Source organism: Pleurodeles waltl, chromosome 10 (assembly GCF_031143425.1).
Source record: "Pleurodeles waltl isolate 20211129_DDA chromosome 10, aPleWal1.hap1.20221129, whole genome shotgun sequence".
Classification (NCBI taxonomy): domain Eukaryota; kingdom Metazoa; phylum Chordata; class Amphibia; order Caudata; family Salamandridae; genus Pleurodeles; species Pleurodeles waltl.
In genome coordinates this window covers 835,043,436-835,065,439 of record NC_090449.1, presented here as the reverse complement: position 1 = coordinate 835,065,439, position 22,004 = coordinate 835,043,436, and the positions used below count along the sequence as shown (strand labels likewise).

General features: G+C 42.4%; 1 protein-coding gene across 1 annotated transcript in view; it reads right to left on the bottom strand.

Moving 5' to 3' along the window:
• Positions 1-19,533, bottom strand: part of CNTNAP2 (contactin associated protein 2) — a 2,759,350-nt gene extending 2,739,817 nt beyond the window's left edge. Inside the window, exon 1 of the mRNA XM_069211508.1 lies at positions 18,626-19,533. Coding sequence (XP_069067609.1) covers positions 18,626-18,713 — 88 coding nt within the window. The 5' untranslated portion in view covers positions 18,714-19,533. The remainder of the gene's footprint in view (positions 1-18,625) is intronic.
• Positions 19,534-22,004: the final 2,471 nt, after the last annotated feature.

The window sequence follows — 22,004 nt, the reverse complement described above, 5'->3', positions numbered from 1 at the left end:
CTCACTCATTGACAAAGAAGAACAGCTGACTCGGCTCCCCATCAATCGAACGTGTGACCAAGAGACAAAACACAGAGAACTGCAGAGCATGCATTAGCCCATTGGGCCACTAGACCCTGCTGAGACACACTCACTGGTTGGATATTGAAGCAGATTCATGTTTTTGTAGTATTGTGCGGCCATTGTCACCTTATGGCTATCATATGTGATACTAAAGCTAGTAGGTAACAAAGCACCAACCCTGGTAGATGAGCCAGAGATGCTACAACTATCTTGAGCTGCACGTAAATCCTTGTATTGTGGACTATGGTCATTATAATGAGTAGCACAACGGAGGTGGTGAAGGTAGTGCTTTGGGGTCACTTTATCCGCACAGTGGTGGGAGCAAGGGCGATAATACAGAGGGACTTGATGCAAGCTGAGGCTTCTCTGAAACCTCTGGAAGCCGCTGTCAGGGACAACCCCACAGCGCAGGCAAGTCTGAACATGGCATTAGCCACGCGCACACACCTGGTGGAGCAATTGTGTTGCATTGACTTTAGGTCATACCAGGCCAAAATTCATGCTGCTGGTAACAAGGCCGGTCTTCGTTGTCTTGGTTACTGTGTAGCACTGACTCCCCTGCTCCCATTGTGAGGATCCACATTTCGCCGACAGAGTTCATTTTGCAGCAATACCAGATGCATGACACATTTACATCATATCATCGCACACTTTATTATCCTCTACAATTGCCCTGACATGAAAACATATGTGGGTTCTGGGGTTGCACTCCCTACATAAACGCTTGCAGAGAAAGAAGACCTCAATACCCCTCTCACATTTGATAAGGTTAAGGGAGCATTCAGGGGTGCTGCCACCCACAAAACACCGGGCTTGGACTGGCTTCCTATTGATTTTTCTAAGGCTTACAAGCATCACCTTTCCCCTAAATTACTCAAACTGTATCAAACAGCCATGTGTAACGATGAAGACATGGGTAAACTTGTGCTTTTGAAGTTTATTCCCTTATGATAATCTGCGCATCCTTTCACAACCGTCTCCTACATCCGAATGCTCGTTCCTCCTCCTACCACGTCCCTCATCCCCACATTCTACATTCCACCCCTCAACCTTCCACAGTACTTACATCATACAACACACTTTCCCTCCTTAAAACAAAAAAATAAAATAAATGTAATATCAAACACTAAAATACATATAACAACAAAATACAGTAAATATATTGTAAATCAAAACCTAATGTAATTTTTTTAAATTTTTTTAAACAAAGTCTTTGAACTTGGAAGGCTGACGTCTCGTCCTGACATAGGACTTTACCCGTGACGCAACAGAATTATCATCCATAGTAACATTAACATCACTATCATCCAACTCCATAATAGTCTCTCCTTCACAAGACCCATTTTCCATGACTTCCTGTTGTTCACAACTTGCCCCTTCCTTTATACATTTACAAGATTGCATACCATTTCCAAACATAACTAACGGATCAGTTCTATAATTTTCTTCTTGGTATTTACCATTCCCTGCACACTTTGCCAATCTGCTCACATTCCACACTTTTCCATCCTGTGTAACAACACTTTTTTTGAACACTTTTATCACTTTCATAGCCCTGCCGAACTTAGACGCACCTTTCCTCACAAAACCTGGCTCACGCACCGTCACCCAATCACCAACTGAAAAACTAGATTCTTTCACCTTCCACTTGTCATCATATCTCTCCTTAAATTTCTCTTGTTTCCTCCTCACCCTTTCTCTGACTTCCTCCACTGAGACATTCTCCCAGTCCTTACTCTGTTTCTTCTTAAACCACCACGGACACAATTTAGACACAGGATGTCTTCCTTTCAGTAATTTGAACAGACTCACTTCCGTGGTACTTTGCGGGGTAATGCGATAATACCATAACTTCTCCCTTAACTTCTCTTTCCACATTCCCCCAAATCCTCTGCCCAGAAAATACTATCCTTAAGAACTCGTTTGAATCTCTCTACTTGACCATTACCTTGAGGATCATACAGAGAGGTAGTAACATGTTTGATATTACTATGTAAACTTTCGATTTCACCAGAAGTAAGCTGGACACCATTATCCGAAATCAAAACCTCCGGATAGCCCTCCCTAGCAAATACCTCCTTGAAAAACTCAATGATATCTGCCGATGTCGCCTGGGCAACCAACTTCACCTCTGGCCATTTGGAAAAGTAGTCAATTAACACCAAAGCATAACATGCATCTGTTGGAAGGGAAAAAAATGGGCCAGAAGTATCAAAGCCCAACTTCTGCCAAGAACAATTCAGCCAGGGAACAGGTGTAAGAGGAGCAGGTACAGTTTTCAGCATTTTCTCCGCATTCACACACACAACACTCCCTCACTACCCGGTCCGCCATTTTGTCTAACCCTGGCCACCAAAAACATGTGCGTATCAATCTTTTCATAGAGGACATTCCTGGATGACCACCATGTGCCAATTTCAAAATCACCTCTTGCATACCCTTGGGTGGAATGCACTTCCCATTCTTTAACAACAACTCATTCTCTATATCCAATTCATCCCTAACTTTATCATATGGTTCTATCTCAGCAGCTATACTACTCCTTCCTGGCCAACCATCCCACACATATCTCTTAACCTCTTGGAGAACCAAATCCTCCTCATCACACCTCATCCACTCATCCTCTTCTATACTACCAAACTCGGCAGACATGTATCCAGACACAGCAGATACCACGTCACTTTCCAAAATACTCGCCACACCTTTCCCTTCATCCTGTGGAAGACGCAACAAACAATCCGCTACAGCATTGCTTCTTCCCGGCACATACTCGATTTTAAAACAATACTCTTGCAACCTGGAAACAAGTCTGGCAATACGGGCAGTGGCATTCCAACCTCCACCTGGAGATAAAATACCTACCAAAGGCTTATGATCTGTCTGCAAAATAAAATTGCACCCCAAAATATAGTCCCGAAATGCTCCACAGCCCAAATGCATGCTAACAATTCCTTCTCAATTACTGCATACCTTCTTTCTGCATCCGTCAATGTGCGAGAGGCAAACGTAACATTCCATTTGTCCTTCCCACATATCTGAGACAAAACACCACCAATCCCATACATGCTTGCATCAACAGTTACCTCGCCACCGTCCCCCGCATCCACCGAAAGACATCCGGCGGCAGATCCTACTCCTACCTCGCCGCCAAGACATGGAACACTCTCCCAACAAACCTACGACAGACCCAGGACCTACTCACCTTCAGAAAACTCCTCAAGACCTGGCTCTTCGACCAGTAGCAGCTACCCCCCCTCAGCGCCTTGAGACCCTAACGGGTATGTAGTGCGCTTTATAATTAGATTGATTGATTTCCCCCACACAGAAAGGCCTCAAAGTAGGCACCTGCACTATTTCTTTTTTAATCCTCTCAAATGCATTACTCTGTTCTTCTGTCCACACATACTGGACTCCTAAACGTGTAAGCTCCCTCAAAGGCTCCATTTTTGTAGCAAAATTCTCAATAAACTTGCTGTAATACTCACACAGGCTGGTGAATGACAATAATTTCTCGCGATTGTCAGGAGCAGGAGCATTTACTATTGCTTCTACTAGTGATCTTTTTGGTACCACCCCTTCTCCCGAAATTGTATGACCTAGGTACTCAACAGATTTCGAGAAGAACTTGCACTTCTTTTCCCTTAAAGTCAAACCACTCACACTCAGGACTTTACAGACATTTTCTACATGCTGTTTGTGTTCAACCTCATCTTTTGAGAAGATTAAAACATCGTCTTGAAAACACTTCACATATTTGTCCATGTCTTTAAACAGATGAAACATCTCTCGCTGGAAGACTGACGCTGCTGACGCCAACCCAAACGGCATCCTCTTAAATTGGTATAAATCTTGCGGGGTGATAAACGATGTGAGATGTCTAGAGTCTTCCGTTAATTCAATTTGGTGATACACTGATCTCAAATCCAGTGTGGAAAAAATGTTCGCCCCCTCCAACATACTAATAGCCTCATTATTCTTCGGTAAAGGATGACAATTCACAATGATGTTAGCATTTACAGCTCTCAGATCCACACACAGTCTCAAAGATTTGTCAGCTTTTTGTGATAAATCGATCAGAGAAACCCACTCAGAAGTTTCAATCTCTTCTATCACACCCTCATTCACCATTTCTCATAAGATCTGCTTTAACTCTTCTCTGACACTGATGGGAACATCCTTAAGTTTCTGTATTACAGGTCTGGCATTAGCCTTGACTTTAATTATGTGGCTATAGTTGGCCAATTTGCCCAATTTACTAGTGAAGACCTGTGGAAACTTAGAAGTAATCCACTCTGTTGCCTCCCTTGACTCCACCACTATTACAGGTTCACTACACCGGGGATTCAAAATTACTCCCAATTTACCTTTGTCCCTCCATCCTAGGACATTAACACCCTTAACTGCAACATATAATTTAATGTTGGCACATCTCTCTTTAAAAATGATTACAGTTTCAACGAAACCAGTCACCTCAATAGTTCTCCCCTCAAAACCTTAGGCAATAATATCTGATTCCTTCAAATCGGTCATATCCCAAATCCTTTCAAAAACATGCTTAAAATAATCCTGTGTAACAATTGTCCAAGGTGACCCCGAATCTGCCATTAACTCCAGCTTCCTCCCAGCGATTTGCACCTGACATCTTGGTTGTTTTAAATGTTTGCACACTATTTCATCCCCATGCTTGAGTGACAACACCATGCCCCTTTGCTCACTATCACACTTCAGCCAATCATTGCCATATTTTCTACTACTCACACATGCCATCTTTCCTTTGGCAACATAGTTACTTTTCTTGAAATCTTTACATACCCGAGGAAAATGTCCCAACCTTCCACATTTCATACATTCTTTCCCAACTGCCGGACACTGGGGCGACGATGCAAGATGGTTCACACTACCACAACGGAAACATGATAGTTTCTCCACCCTATCTTGTTTCACCCATTTCCTTCCAACAGCAGTATTCTTGACACCAGGATTACCACTCAAATTACCACCCACCATTGCACCTACCACCTCAGATTCTATATTTTTAACTTTATCGACATCCTGTACAGATCTCATCCACTTCTTAGATTGCTCTAGAGCTTTCGCAGTAGAAATTACATCTTGCAATTTAGGATCTCCCATAACCCACAGATGTTTTTGAATCTTCCTACTTTTCACATGCACTATAATTTGATCCTTTATCATCTCATCAGTCATATCACCAAAATTGCAATGTAGAGACAATCCTCGTAGTGCTGTGAGGAACTCATCAAATGTCTCATCTGAAATCTATTTAATGCTAGACTTGCAGTAGGTTTAAATCTCTTCTCCAATCTCATTAGCGCTTCCTTGAAAACATCCACTTCTCCATCAGTTTGATCTTGTACCAGTACTGGAGGTAATGTTCTGAAAACCAGTTGCCTCTCAGAGCCTAAACAATGTCATAAAATATTTTTCTTCCTTTCTTGTGACATATCGTCATCATCGATAGATTTCATGTAAGTTAAAAACTCTTCCTTCTACCTAGTCCAATGCATAGGTGGCTCTCCCTTGTTCTGTAAAAACTTTGCAGGAGTTTCAAACTGTATCTTTTCGCCCTTTTTTTATATATATATTTTTAAACAGTAATAAAAACACAAATAAAAGAAGGAAGAGAGAGAAGAAAAAAAATGAAAAACAAAATTATGCAACCGACTTCTCTTGTCCCCAAAGTTAATCCATATTTGTCACAATAATATTCTTCTTCCTTAGTTTTCCTTTTTAGTCCTTCTTTAGTGACACTGACAGAAGAAATTGCCCAATAGTCCTCTCTTTGTGTCTAGGAGCCAAAGTCCCAGCTCCGCCCAGAACAACTTGCAGAGAACGGCAATTGCAGGAAGCTGCTGTGCTCCAGTGCAGGGCTGCACAAACAGGTAGGGGATATTTCCAATGTGGTTATCAATTTGGCAGACGACCAAATGAATCCAATGCGATGCGATGCGATGCATTGCTCCCGTACGTAGATCATGACGCGCACGACACGCGCTAGAATCCACAAAAGGATGTCGTGCAGCGTGTTATTCAAACTGGGCCGCGCGACCGAACCCACAATGGCAGTTACAACGGGCAGCAAAGGCAGCGAAGAAAGGAGAAAATAAGAAAAATTAAAAAACTGAAAGCCCACCTTCACGGCCGTGCCTCCATATCGCACACCCATTCAATTCATGCTTCTCCGTCCGTACGAGTTGCGTGAGATACTTCCCCTTCCACTTCCTCCGTAGTGTGCGGCCGGAGCACGTCCTGTTATTCCTTTAAAAATCCACTCCTTTTTTATCAGTTTTCCTTTCTCTCGTCACCAAAATGTAATGATGAAGACACGGGTAAACTTGTGCTTTTGAAGTTTATTCCCTTACGATAATCCGTGCATCCTTTCACAACTGTCTCCTACATCCGAATGCCCATTCCTCCTCCTACCACGTCCCTCATCCCCACATTCTACATTCCACCCCTCAACCTTCCACAGTACTTACATCATATAACACCATGGATGAGGGCCTCTTACCACAGAGCATGCAGGAGTCACTCCTGGTCTCTCTCCAAAAAGCTGGGTATAGATCCAGAGGAACTTGCCTCCTACAGTCCGCTGTCCATGTTGGGATTAGATTACAAGATCCTAAGCAAGATCTTACTGGGCTGCCTGTATGGACACATGAGACGATTAGTGGACCCGGATCAAAACAGGTTTATAACCGGAAGGTCCACCCCACTAAACATCTGTCGGTTGCACAGAGTGATAGAGTTGGCCCCATCCCACTGGCTATTCACAGCATGCCTGTTATTAGATCTAGAGAAGTCATTCAATATGTTGAGAAGTCAACATTGACAACATTTTGGCTAGTGGGGAGGCTTCAGGCATTGTTCTGGCTACTCTATGTGGATTCGCTGGTGAGGGTCAAAATTGGTAAGTTAATCTCCCCTCCTTTCCAGATCATTCCAGATCAAGTGTGGGACCCGGCAAGCATGTCCTCTCTTTTTTGCTGCTCTTTGCTCTTGCCATGGAGCCTTTGGCACAAAAGCTATGTCAGCTGGAGAATGGATGGGGTATTCCGTTATTTGAGGAGACGCACGTCATCTCTCCCTTTGCAAATGACGACCTGATTTACATCTGAGCTATTAGGTAAGGCATTGAGCCCATACGGGCACTTCTGCTGGATTTTTATGCAGTGTAAGGGCTGTGGGTACACTGTGCTAAATCCTGTTTATTCCTGTTATATCCACATTGCCCCCACAGGACCTCATCATAGAGGGTCACTGGTTCAGATGGAAGCCTTGCACATTCAGATACTTGAGCATTAACTTATATCACAGCAGGCAAGTTCTCCTAGATGGCAATTTCACAATGGCTGTAACATCACTGAAGTCTCAGATGGCCTTTTGGAGCACACTTCCACTCATGGTCCAGGGTAGAGTGTGACTTGCGAAAATGGTTATACTCACTCACCTTTTATATATCTTCCAAAACCTTCCAGTCAACATCCCTAGGTCCACCTTTTGCGCTCTGCAAACTACCATGGGGTTCTTCGTTTGGAATAAGGGCTGCAGCTGAGTAGCGCTTTGGAAGTTACAACTTCCCATATCAAAGAGGGGTTTGGGCTCACCCAACCTCGAGCATTATTACCTAGCTGCACAATTGCAGTGGCCCACATATTTGTTGAGAGACCATTACACTGAGAAGCTGTCCCCTCTGGACTCAGAGAGGACCTGCGGAGTACATTCTGGCTCCATGCACGCACACCGCCTTCGGCGAATGGTCTACTACCGATTGCATTTAACAGCTTCCACTGTAGCCTAAAGTTAGTGCCATGTATGCTACTTTACCCACTAGCTATCCCATTGGGGTCAATATCCAGTTTCCTTAGTATATTGGGAGGGGTCGGAATGATTACATGGGCGGAGGCTGGAGTGGACTTTCTGGGGGCTCTATTTCAAGGGCTCGCTGCTGACATATGAGCAGCTTCGAGAAGAATATCAGCTGCCTGCAGGGCACTTCCTGGTGCACACACATCTCTTGATGGAGGCGGTCTGACTTGGGGCATTATAAACACGGAACCTGACCCTCACACATTACTTCACTTACTATACACCCTGGGTGAGGGGCGCAAATTGGTAACATGGTGTGCCAAGGCATTCGCACAAGTTGTGCAGGATCAGCTTGTTGTAATCTGTAGAGAATTGGAGCGTGATTTGGGCAGGGAGACTGCTAGGATGGATAGGGTGAAAATCACTGAGTACCCAAGACGGTTGTCTCAAACCACAAAGTTCCAATATATTCAACATAATTTATTGCACAGAGCGTATCTTATGCCTGCTTCTCTCTCCCGAATGTTCGGTTCCCCGTCCTCATGTCCATGATGTCAACAAGCAGCAGCGGATATCAAACACATATTCTTGGTCTGCCCAGTTGTGGCAGAGTACAAGTCACAGGTAGTAGCTGAAATAGAGCAGGTATTGGGCGTACAGCCCTGCAAATAATGGAGGGGGCATTGTTGTGCCTTTTCCACAGGCTATTAGCTGCAAAAGCCAGCAATAGGTTTATAGATCTGGCATTGCTTCTGGCCTGCAGGCTTATCACAATGCTCTGGAAATCACAGACCTCGCCCAGCATGGCACCCTGGCAGGCAGCGACACTCAAATGGGGCCCGGCTTAGGAGGTCACCCTGAGACATGAAGAGATGAGAGTTCAGCTGAAATATCCCATAGCCATGGCCTGGGAAGCATTGTTCAGTGATTTGCACCCAGAAGCACCCAAAGACTCACAGGAGGATACATGAGACCTACCTTACACCCCACCTCTTTGCATTTCCTCCTTTACATCTCACACTTTACGCCACAGTCAGAGCATACACCCTTCAAATAGCATGTCATCCCAGCTGGAGTTATCATACTACTCATAGTCTGACCCTATGAATCAGGCCTATCTAGACCAAATACATACACACATGGAGGACAAAGATGGTGTATCATAAGCTGCTTTTATTTGCAGTTATGTTATAAATGTATGTTAAAGCATGAACTGTTTGTTCCTGTAATATAGCTGATGTTTCATATGACATGCTTGAGATTGATGTGCTAACGATCCTGTCACTAGTATACTCTTTTGTATGGAACTATACTTTTGGTTAAAAAAAAAATAATGTGCAGCACACTGTTTTGTAATTGCTGACCTCAAATTAAAGTGACCAGAATTTTAAAGTGAAAAAGGGGCGTTTCATAAAAAAGAAAAACGACTACAATGTTACTGTAACCCAGCGCACCGAATGACAGCACTCATCACATTAAATTAAAGCAGAGGCACTAAGAACATAAATAAAACACAATTTTTATAGTCAGTATCATGCCTGTTAATTAAATTGCTTTCTTATAACAGCTGCTAACTATCCCTGCTTTAGAACACATAAAAAGGCACCTCCCACCATTTTCAGTATAACCTCTCAAAAATCCGGGAGATTAACTAAATTTCCCAAAATCTGCCAAGATAGCTGGTGAAAAACCAGGACTGTGCTGGCAAATCCAGGACACCTGGTCACCCTACCTCAAACACACTACATGTAAGGGATCCCGAATGTGACGAAGGGCACTATGCAATAAAAAAATAAAGGGCCTAATTACAAGTTTGGCGGTCTTGAGACTGCTGAACTTGTGGTGGCAGTCAGGCCGCTGCACTCCTGGCAGTCCGACCACCAGATTATGATCCTGGTGGTCAGATCGCCAGGACAAGCCGCCTCCGCCGGGGTAAGGAATCCCAACAGGTTGGTGGCGGTCAAAGTCGTGTTCGGCCAAGGGGGTGCCGAGTTCGGCACCACTGTGCTGATCACAACTTCCCTTTCCGCCAGCTTTTCCATGGCAGGGTCCCGCTATGAAAAGACTGGCTGAAAGGCAGTACTGGGGCTTAAGTGGGACCCCTGCACTGTCAATGACCATGTCTTTGGCAGTGCAGGAGCCCCCCAGTTAGCGCTCTCAGAATGCACCCTGTCTATGCAGACAGTTTGCATTTCGACTGCTATGCGGAATGTGTGCATTCCGAGGGTGCTGTGTGCAACGCCACTGGCCTCAACTCCCTAAAGGAGGCCACCTGCTTCACGGCCGCCTCACCACCACAATATTGGAGTTGCAGCAGTTCAACCGCCCAACTCCTAATTGGGTCCAGAGTTTTGAACCTTTTCATCCTATGGTAAAAGAAAGCACAGCATCCCATATCAAATTTGGGACGCAGGGTTTCAACACTGCACCGACCTTCAACATTCTTTCCATTAATCCTACAAGGCTTTCTCAGTAAAAGTATTTTTTCACAATGATCACTAAATAGGAGTTACCCCACATTTATTTCTGAACAGAACCAGCCTCTATGATTTTACACTGGTTTAGAACTTAAGCCAACACCCTTACATCTCCCACAGCTGATAGTCAAAGGCTGTTGCATTCACCTCTAAGGTGTGGGTACGAAATGTTGAGTAGAAAATATCATTAAACTTTAATAACATAGATAAATAATATAGGCAATAAAAATATCCACTGGCAAGTATATAGAAATGATTTATACCTAACTCCTCATAAACATATATATAAATATATATATGTGTGTATATACACACACACACACACACACGCACATATATATATATATATATATATATACATCCACAGTCTACCCTGATTCCACATAGTACAATCGATGGTGGTTTGTGAACAGGTCAGGCTCCAGAAAATATATTGTGTCCACAAATTTTTCCCCACATGCATGAAGAAAATACAAACTCAGCAGTGCAGTAAAAACGGTAAATTAATCAATCACCATAACCTCCAATGGCACCAAAACTGACACCCAACACGTTTTGGCGTACAACGCATTGAAAGTGGGTAAATTTTTTTGTGTGTTCCCGACATGATTTTAAAAACCACAACAAAACTGTGAAAATAAACAAAGGAAAAAACCCATTATTAAGAATAGACTGAAATCAGGATCATAATTCATGGAGAGGGATCCACATTAAGTGAAGGGTGTCAGGGAGGTGGATAATACAGAGAGCATATAATGTATGGGAGACACATAACAGGCTGTGTGACAGCCCACTTGGGCGCAATGAATTTACTAGGTGCAATGTGGTAGAGGGCTGATTTCAGTCTATTCTTAATAATTAATAATACGTGCCATTATGGAAAATTAATCTGATCAGTGACATTACTTTCTACAATGAGGAGAGATGGGAGCTCTTTCAACAAAAGAAGGCGGCTGTCATGAGTATGACAGTAGTTGGGTAGAATATATTTGCCCACTGAGGTGCGAATTTTGAGTTCTGATATTTGTGGTGCAAGGGAATGATTTATAAAACACCTTTTGAGTGTGTTTCAACAATGAACTGAGTGGATCTAAAGATGAAAGGAAGAGGTGGGTAAGTCATAAGCAGGGTTGTATTGATGCCGAAATTAGTACTAGGAATAGTTGTTTGATATAACACATCATTTGTCATTCTGTAATGAAATTAAACTCCACTGACATGAGAGGATATCAACAGGATACAATTGATTAGAACATGTTGTAAGATGGCTTCCCTGAAAATACGAGCGCTTATGTTTGTTTTTGTCTTTTGTTTATTTTTCATTGTTTCACTGTGGGTTTAAAATCATGCCAGGAACACACACAAAAATGTACCTGTGAGCAAGGTATTGTACGCCGAAATGCGCTGGGTGTCCATTTTTGGTGCCATTGGAGGTCATGGTGATGGATTAAATTACCGTTTTCACTGCACTACTGAATTCATGCTTTTCTTCCCACACGTGGGGATACCTGAACAGAAAGTTGAAGCCACCATTATAAGGTCCCAGGACACGGTTCCTGGGCCTGAAAAAGAAAATGAAAAGTAGCATACAGAGTTAGGGTGGAGGTACCCTGACTCTAGGGTGTGAAATAGGGGTGCTTGAGGGTCAAAATATGGGTTTAAAATGATGTTTTTCACAATGTGCGACATTCGTGAATATTCAGCAATATTTGCAAATAAGCAAAAAATATATTTTTAAAAACATTCACAGACTCATTCATACACTAATTTGTTCACTCATACATGCACTTAGAAAATCATGCACCCACTCACACACCCACTCAGACACAGACATGCGCCTACTCACACCTACTCACAGACTCAAACATCCACTTTCAGATCCACTCGGGCACTCACCCACCCACTCACAGATCCACTGACAGAGACAGGCCCAGCAGCCAACCCCCGCCATGCGGCGGTGTTTGGATTAAGTTATAGTAATTATAATCACGTTAAAAAAACATAGAAATTCACTGAAAAAAACAAAGGTTACAGAGACGTTATAGTTAGGTTCTGAATTTACTCGTACAAAACCACAGAAATTCAGCAGTTATAATTTGAGTGATTTCAAGTAACTATAACTGATGCCATAAGTTAACTATAACTTGCGCCTTTGCCATGCACAGCTAATTACTCCACATATTATATCTTTGATGACACCTTCTATGGCATCTTTGATATTATTACTGCATCATTTGCAATAAAACTATTGATGAGAAAACTGTGCATGGCGAGAGTGCAAGCTACAGTTACCTTGGGGCGCTAGTTACACTTACTTGGAATAACTCTAACTATAACTGCTGTCTTTGTTTTATTCAGTGAATATATATATATATATACATATATATGTATATATGTATATATATGTATGTATATATATATATATATCAGGTACAGAGATATGGAGTTAAGAAGAAAATTCAAAAAATATATATTTCCCTCAATGCACTTACCTTTCAATATGTTGTCCTTGATATTTCTGAAACAATATTAAGGTATAACAACATTACTTACTCGACATTTCAGACTACAACCTCTTCCAGGGGAAAGAATACACTTATAAATGTTCCCAGTTCATGTCTAATCTCTATGAAAATATCTGTTTCTTTGTTGGTTCAATCACATGTTCTCACCTTGTTCTGCGCCTACTACTAGAGAACAACAGATGCTGCCAGGCACTCAGGGGTCAGCAGGACAATGATGTCCTTCTACCCAAGTATAGGCTAACATAGGTGATTTTGATTTCTCAAGCCAGCGTGTACTTTAGTAGTCATGCACCTGCCCCACTATTCACAATATCTACGGAAACATTTAAATAAGAAAGCAATTAAATGCCAGCCATTCCATGCGATTTCGTTCAACAGATATCCCTCTGGAAACACAAAAGTTATCTCCTGCAATCAAGTGGCCAAGAAGCAAACCTCTAATCCAATTTAGGCATTGAAATCAGGACTATCAACACCAGTTGCTCGTCGCCTTGGTACCATGGATGGTGTGAGAGCAGGCACAAATCTCTGCAAAGGCCCACTAATCTGAGAAAATGTTCTTTAAATTACTCACAATATTACCAGCTATTATATTGCCATGAGTAATATTCAACATTTTCACTTTTTAGACATACAGCCTTATTATAAGCGTAGCAGACAGGATGCCCCATCAAAACGTGGCAGATATCCCTTTCACCATATTATAAGTGTTGTAGTTGTACAATGACAATCTGAAAGGAGAGGTTTAAGGTAACATTATATTTTTTACTACCTAAGGTCGTTATAGAAAAGTTAGAATCTTTCTGTATGTTTAACTTTGCCTTTTTTAAATGACTTGTATTAAACTGATTCTAACATCTCTTTGCAGCAATTATATAACAACTTTTATATGGTTATTTTAAAGTAGAGATTATATCATTCTATTTTTACTCTTCATCTTTGCAAACATGTTCTCACTATGCACCGGGGATTTAAAGGGTATGTGGGAAAGATGATGGTGATCATGTACTATAAAGGTGATGTTGTGACCATATTGCTGAGCACAATCCAAATCAAGTAAAATTAAAAAGAGGCACATATGCAGTTTTGGCACACTCAGCATTACATACTGAGGTAATCACTTGTTTGCACATGCCCTGCAGCTTCTTGTGAATTAAAATCTAATTATGTGATATAAGGAATAAAGTATCCCTTGCCATACATTATAAGGCTATTGCAAGTTACCTCAGAGTTCTTTAACCTTATAAAGGACTCGGCCTTTAGCCTCATTCCTCTTTATGTTCATGGAACTCCTCAGTGACTTGCAATATCCTTATAATGTGCAGCAGGGGATACTTTATCTCCTATATAACACATGAGATCATGCAATCCCCATAAAATATATGTATCTCGTTTCCTTATTACAGGTGACCTATGACGCACCTAGTCACCTATAGCTGCTCAACTATAACATATTAGAGTTGTGTTCTAACATCACAATGCCCAAGGAAAAGGGAGGACATGGGACATAATTAAAGTTGCTGCTTAAGAAATTAAAACAAATCATGGCTTTTCCTTCTTCTGCTCCGTTTTTCTGAGTAAATGGTGATAAGAAGAAAGTAGATAATTATGGCAACATGTTAAGTGTTTTGCATAACTTAGGAAATTATTGAAAAGATAGAATCTCTCTGCATACTTCTATACATTCCAAGATACAACACTTTTTTTTAAAAGCTGACATTTTTAACTAACAATATCTTTTTGCAACAAATATCTAACTGTATTTTTGTTGTGTTTAATTTTGTAGAATGCAATCTACTTTTATTCTTCATGTTTGAAAACATGCTTTCTCTTTCTTATGAAAAAGAACAACACGCCAAGGACTTACATGGGTTGTGGGAAAGATTATGGTGTGGCATAAAGTACCTGCTACTATAAATCAAAAGGATATTACAAGTCACCTGGGAGTTCAATACCCGTATAAAAGAACTAGGACTTCGGTTTCATTCAACTATATGGTCTTCGATGACTTGCAATATCCTTATAATGTGCAGCAGGGGTTTCTTTATGCCATATGTAATAGGGCAGACAAGATATTCACCACGTTTATCATCAGGTATGCTGTCTGCCATATTCTAATTAGATTGAACAGTTTCCAAACATTGGAAAACGCACTTTTTAACTGGTGCAAATTCCCCTAAGTAGAGAAGACAGATAGAAAATAATTCAGTTATGTGAACTGTAACGTACTCCTTTTCTGTTTAGAGATGGGTGTAACTCACATAATTTGCTGTAGTGTAATTATGCAAATTCGCAGCAAAAATTAAGTGAAATTAGTTGACTAGCGTAACCCAGCATTTAGTGCTATTTTCTAAATTTGCCCTTGAGTCAAAAATGGACCTGAGGATGTATTTTGGGCTAAGCAAATAGTGCTAAATGCAACCGAATACGAAAAGCAGCAACCGGAGACTGCTCGAGCTCAGTAAATTTGTTATTCCTGTGCTCCTGCAGTAGGATTTATGTGCCAAATTGCTTTCAATAAAGCAAACAAGTGTAACAACACAATTTTCGGTAATTTTGCATCAAAAGCATAACACGAAATCCAATTACTCCAAGTTAATTATATTTTCGTCCAGGCCTTCTTATGATGGGGTCAAAGTCCCACAATCTTTATTTTTCCTGGTTTAGCTAAAAACATGTAATTTAGTCCAAATCTCCAGGAATACCAGACGTGTGAATTAAGCTGGGCGATACTGACATTAGCAGCTCTGGGTTTGCTCTGATTAGGACTATATTGATTGTTACACATTTGCAAACACTGTCTCAAGCCGTGTGCCTGATAGAGCATTGTCACTTGATCATTCAACCTGCTGTGGCCGTACACACATATGTCTGAATTGAACAAACCTGGAACTATACTCACTGGTTGCCATACAGAAGTCCAAAATAAAGTTACCTAAACATCTTCAATATTTCAGTTTTTAAAATGGAGTTTGGGCAATATTTGAAATAAACAGAGTCGCATTTACTCAGTGCTGGTGGCCTCAAAAGTTGTTCTAGTTTCCAAGTTCCAGCTTGAGGTCCTCAGAATGCATCAGCCATGCAACTCCACATGCAGGCTTTATGGGTGACTCAGCCCATGGATTTTTTTCTGCAACCTTGTGTCACAACATACAACAGCAGTTTACTACATTTTTTGGAAGATTAGCAGTAATCCGTATTAATCATTGTGATGTAGCCATTGATCACACCCTTATGACAAAATACGTGTTGGCTAGACACAGACCAAAATATGTTAAATAAAACTGAATAAAGAAAAACAACCTTTGTGATTCAATAGTTGGATGGTTTCTTCAGTGTGCTCTTATTTCATGTTATGAATGTAAGTAATTTTTGTTCCAATTTGGGGAGTATTTGAGTTGCTACTACCCCCACCTTTGCTGAGCACCGATCGTTACCACACTACAGACCAACTGAGAAGTGAGTGCGCTGGCATAATTCTTACTGCCAGATCCCATGCATGTGTCACTATATACTGCGACTCCAACTGCCTACCAGGAAAGGTCCCTGTTCTTTTTGTGTGGCATGACTGTGTCAGACACATATATTATCTCAATCCAGATCTATATCTTTCCTTTGGGTCTGGGAGAAATGTTAATTAAATCATAGTAATCTGAGTAATTTCAGTAACTACGTATTACTCTTGTGATGCTAAATAATCAAATTATGTGATTACGCCAGCATGAATAATTAAGAGAATTTGGGGCAAAAACCTACCAAAGGAACAATGAACTAAGAGAAAGCGAGAGGCTGCTGGCCATGGTTGTTCCTGTCCTGTAGCACTAAGTGTTATTGTCTTAGAACCAAATACACCCTCGTGACCATTCTGGATGCATGGGTGCATTTTGCACTAAGAAAATAGCACTAAACGCTGGATTGCGGTTCTCGCACAATTACGCATATTTACAAGCAAGTTTGCGATAACGTTAAAGAGAATTACACCAGTTACGCCTCACCCCTACCTTGCATGTGCAAGAAGGGTAGAAATTGATAAAGAATCTTCACGCAAAGCAATCATTATTGACTTAAAAAGCAAAACATTACTGTTCGAATAGACTCATGAATCTCAAAATGGTATCAAGATACGCTTTGTTTTTTCCCTGTGGAAAAGTTAACCAGAAGTGGGTTTCGATAATTCATATAATATTCAGCACTTACAATGATGAGACACAAACACACACAGGTGCAGAAAGCAGACCAACAGACTGACCTCTTCTAATGAAAACCCAAAAGTACAAAGTAACTATTTTAAGCGTAGCAGGTTCCTCGCACCGAGGTGCAGCAAGACACTTTACAGAGGTGATTTTTATTGTTGCAGGGGCATCTCTGCCTGCACATAGAACAGTATGTGGGTCCAGTGGAGACCGAGTTACAGAAAGCAGTATGTAACTGTGGGTCGAGATGCTCCTGAATTATTTTACGCAAATGTATAATTTCAAGCACATAAAGATTAGGCGACGTGTGCGCAATCCCATAACCCTTGAAACCCGAAACCGCAATTACAACGAGGTCTCCACTCTCCACGTTCCGAGGTGGGCAGCGTAATCTCAAAAGCCCATAACACAAACATAATCAGACCTCTTTTTTCCTATATGGATCTTGAGCCAAACATTGGTATTCCGCAATGTAATCCCAAATGCATTGGCATGGCTAGATTTCAAGTAGTTAAACATTTTGAAAAAAATATATTCGGTTTGTCAAATTCACGAAGGACGCATGCGCTGGGCCGATATTGAATTCCTACTACCCGTGTGTAACTGGGACACTAAACCACCACGTTGCTACTAGCCATTGAAAGGATGCGGGGGTTCGCTGGCTCCATGCTGCCAAGTTTCAGACATGCTTCATACGCCAGAACCATAGTAATAACTCATCTATTTCTATCAATAAGATAATTATGACCCTGAAAACTCACTCCATAGTTTGTGGGGTAGCATACTGTTTCACGTGAGCATCCTACTTACTGCCAACTGCGCCCTTCGTGTGTGACCCAGAGGAGCAACTGGAGAGGAACAGCTGGACTTTTAATGCCTTCTTTTTAAAGTTGAGTATGTAACTCGTATGGTAAAAATGATGGTTTATATTGAGTTGTCGTCTTAATACAAAAAAAAACAATCTAAACTTACTAAACGTAACTTTCAAGAAAAGAAGCGCGCAGCACGTTAAGGAGTGGACAGAAACATTTGCTGTAGTGGTTTGACTGACAATCAAATTCTCAGTAATGCACGCCAGGGTCCCAGAAACGTGCCAACATAGACAGTCCCTCTCGGTCAATCAATAAAGCACGTCAATAAAACACTTTCTCGCATTAGTTCTGAGCCTGGTCAAGAATGCTGGACTCAGCAGCCTGCTATTCAGTGAAATTGCCCTTTCCTCCCCAGTGTCTTTCCAACTGACAAACTCATGCTCTGTAAATGGTGCCATTCATTCCCAGACAAGCTCTCATAGAGGCGAAGCTGCAAAGCCCTCACGGGGGACTATGGTGTTCATCAGAGCATACGGTGTGCGCCCACTCCACTCAATGTGCCAAAGAACACGGCCAAGTCCCGCAAAACAAACTAGATCATTTTGAGTGGGGATGTGAGAGTCGACTGAACCAGGTTTCAGAGTGCCTCTATGGCTTGCTGGTGAAACCCACTGTGCCTTCCTTCCCTGTGCCCCCGAAAGTGCGCGAAGGTAGTGTGTACTTACGGGACGCCGCGACCGCACCAGACATCCCGGTGATGCCCACAATCCCAAGTAGCAGCACAGTTCCCCCGGCTCTGCAAACCCAATACATGACTTCAGTCCGTCTCTGATCCTCGTTGAACTGTCCGCGCCCCCCGGCCCCTCGGACCGCTTCTTCGCTTGTGTGTGAGGGGGGCTGTGGAGGTCCGGGACTGTGCTCGCCTGCCGAGGCTCCTCTTTTCAAGTCCCAGGGCACAGTGCAGCTCGGTCGATGTCACATGCGATGTACAGTATGATCCCGGATAGGGGCGGGCAGAAGTGTGCAGAGGCATACAAGAAACAAGCACAGATGAGGAAATCCGGTTCAATAGCGCGAAGGGGCAGGCCGTGGAGAGGGTGTTGTGAACAGACCACGGAAAGCCACTGTGAGCAACTCTGGTGCGTTGGTGCCGAACCTGCAGCTGTGCTCTTCCTTCCTGCAAGCGCCGGTGTGGATACACACACGCTACTGGTATCCCACTGGCTCTCCGATACGCTATTTATACCGCGCACACGCAGACAGACACACAAGGCAGACGTGCACACCCACTGCGTGCCATAGAGAGGAGGAGCGCCGCAAAGGCCCTAGGGTGCCCGGCGCAACCCTCCCCGATGAGGAGGAGCGGTGCCAGTCAACCGTGCAGCCCAAAAGCGAGCGCAGCCCCGAGATCAGCTCAGGCAGCCTTCCCTTGATGGTCCCTGCTCCGGAGCGCGTTCACTGCAGCACCTTGGAAGGCGCCTCCTTTGAACTCCAGCAAACCACTAAATGCTTCATCAAGGGGGGGCAGGAGCAGCAGCAGCCCCGAGGCCCTGCGCATCATTCTGAACAGCCCATCTCGCGCCTCAAATGCACTGCACGGGGAATTCAGCGTTGCTGTCCGCGGTGCTGAATTGTAAAGTACGAGAGACTAACGATGAAACCATGCGTTGTCCAGCTCCTCACCCACATACCCCTCCCTTTCAAAATGGTCTGGCCCGCTCATTTCCAGTGCCCGGGGATACTCGATCAAGGGCCTCGTCAGTGATTTTCCTCTCGGTCCTTGAGAGAAGAAGTCCGATAAAAAGAAGAGCGGAAGCGGCAAATACAGATGGATTTTTTCCTCATGCAATATTTACAAAGAAGAGACGATAATAGGAGTGCGCACTGCAGTCTGCTGCCCGCCTCGGTACGGCCTTTCTCTAATGTTAAGTAGTAGTTCACTGCTGAGTAACCCAAGTTTAAAGTTGCTTTCGTTTTTTGCCTGACCGTCACTGGTGGTAGTTCTTACCAACGTGTGGGCACCTGCCACCTAGTGGCGTGGCTGGAAAATCCTCCTACGGCACTTCAGAATAGATTTATTCTTGAGTCTACTATCAGAACTGGGCAATGTTTAGGACTGGCGTTGTCTAAAACCTTTTGATTTTTAAAATCTTTATATATGATAAACTCACACCGACTTTTAGTCAGACCCATTCATCCATTGGTATGTTGTGCTATGAACATATTTATTTGGCCCTCTGTAGCTTACAGTCTAGGGTAGGGAGTCAGCTCACTCCAGCAATCGGTTAACTTCCAAATGTTGGTTTTTATGTTGGTAGGGGACCTGCGCACCCCCAAACAATATGACTTACATAACCATATTAAAACAAATAAGCATTGGCAAAGTCAAAAACCTGGCAGCCAACATTTGAATACCAGCTTTGTTAATTCTTGTTATTCTAGCCTCCAGTAAGGAGAATCAGCTCTACTTTAAGTGGAACAATTTTTGCTTACACTGTACTGAAAAACACAAAAGGATGGCGTCCTGCAGCAGTCCACAGACAGTTGGAAAACGATAAGACTAGGACTCATGGACCTTTCGTGAAACATCTAATAAAATAAACATGGCTTTAGGACTCGGGGCTCTTTACCAGGGCTAAAGTGCAAGGGTTCTCTGTCTAAAATATATTGCAGATTGGTTTATTCATGATTTGCATACTTGATTTACTATTAAGTTACTAGTAAAGTGCACTATGTGTGCCCAGGGTCTGTAAGTCAAATGCTACTTGTGGGCCTGCAGCACTAATTATGCCACCCAAATGAGTAGCCCTGTAAACATGTCCATTTTTGATTTGCTGTAAGGGTGGCCCATCAGATTGCTGTGCCATCTACAATCTGATTGATGAACATTTCAATCAATTAAAATAGATCTATGTGGTAAGATCAGTGTCAGTGGCTCATGGTTGCCAATTAGAATAGTTACAAGTAGCCTCTACTTATGTCAACCACCCACTGCAATCCAGAGAGATGCAGGCAGCCATAAAAAAATATTTTTCTGTGTTTGGGCATTTAATTCCACCGTTTACTTTTCTCTGCTCACAGAGCATATTTCGTTACATTTTAAACCAGATTCTGATCAGCAGGGTGCAAGCAGATAAACTCAGATTTTTTTATCAGGCAAATTTTAGTGATTTTTTGATCCGCGCACACCTACTTCCATGCATATGTGAAAACATTGCAGGCATAAAACTTTCCCCTGCACATGGGTGTACCTTGTCATATCCCTTTATAGACAAACAAAGCATTGTATGATTTTTCCTAATAGCTGAGAACTAGGAAGCATGATGTTGATAATGGGAAAAAGCATACAGACTAGAATTAAAAACCCACAATAGGAATAACTTTATTCTATACTTTTGTCCTCAACCTCTCCCATTCTCAGCTTCTGGGTAGAATGTATAGCCCAGAAAAAGAGGAGTGAGGAGAATGCACAGCATCAAGTTGCTCATGGCTGGCCAAACAGGCTGTACAGACTCCGGTTCATTTAGGAGGAAGCCTCAATCATAAAGTGCTTGCAAAATGTGGATCATCTTCAGTATTTCTTTGACAGGTCAATGTCTGGAGGATGCCACTGAAGGTGCTGAGAGTACATATTTAACCGATGAATGATTTGTCCCATCCGAAGTATAGTACGTGAAATGTGGGGCGTTATGCATCTATTATTGGGGTCCATAGCTGTAGCTCAGCTGCATCGTTGCTTTCAAAAGCAACATACAACCTGTTAAATAAAATGCAAAGCTCTGGTTCTATCCTAATAAAAGTGCAATGTAGAGGGTGTCATACATGTAGGTTGTGCAGCTTTTCCTCATCTGAAGAGAATGTGGAAATATATCAGTAGACATTTCTCCTCATTCAATGTGCACATATTAAACACCTTGGAAACAAAAGCCTAATAAGCCCTCAAACCTCTATGTCCTGATGTTGCACAGTGTACAGTTCATTAGTGAATCAGTCCTCAAGCTGACATACATGAGTGGTTTGAATTAAGGTTACCAGAAAAGACATTTCAAATATTGTGCTCTCATATCACATTAGGTCAGGGATTCAAGGGATTTTTCCATCAAT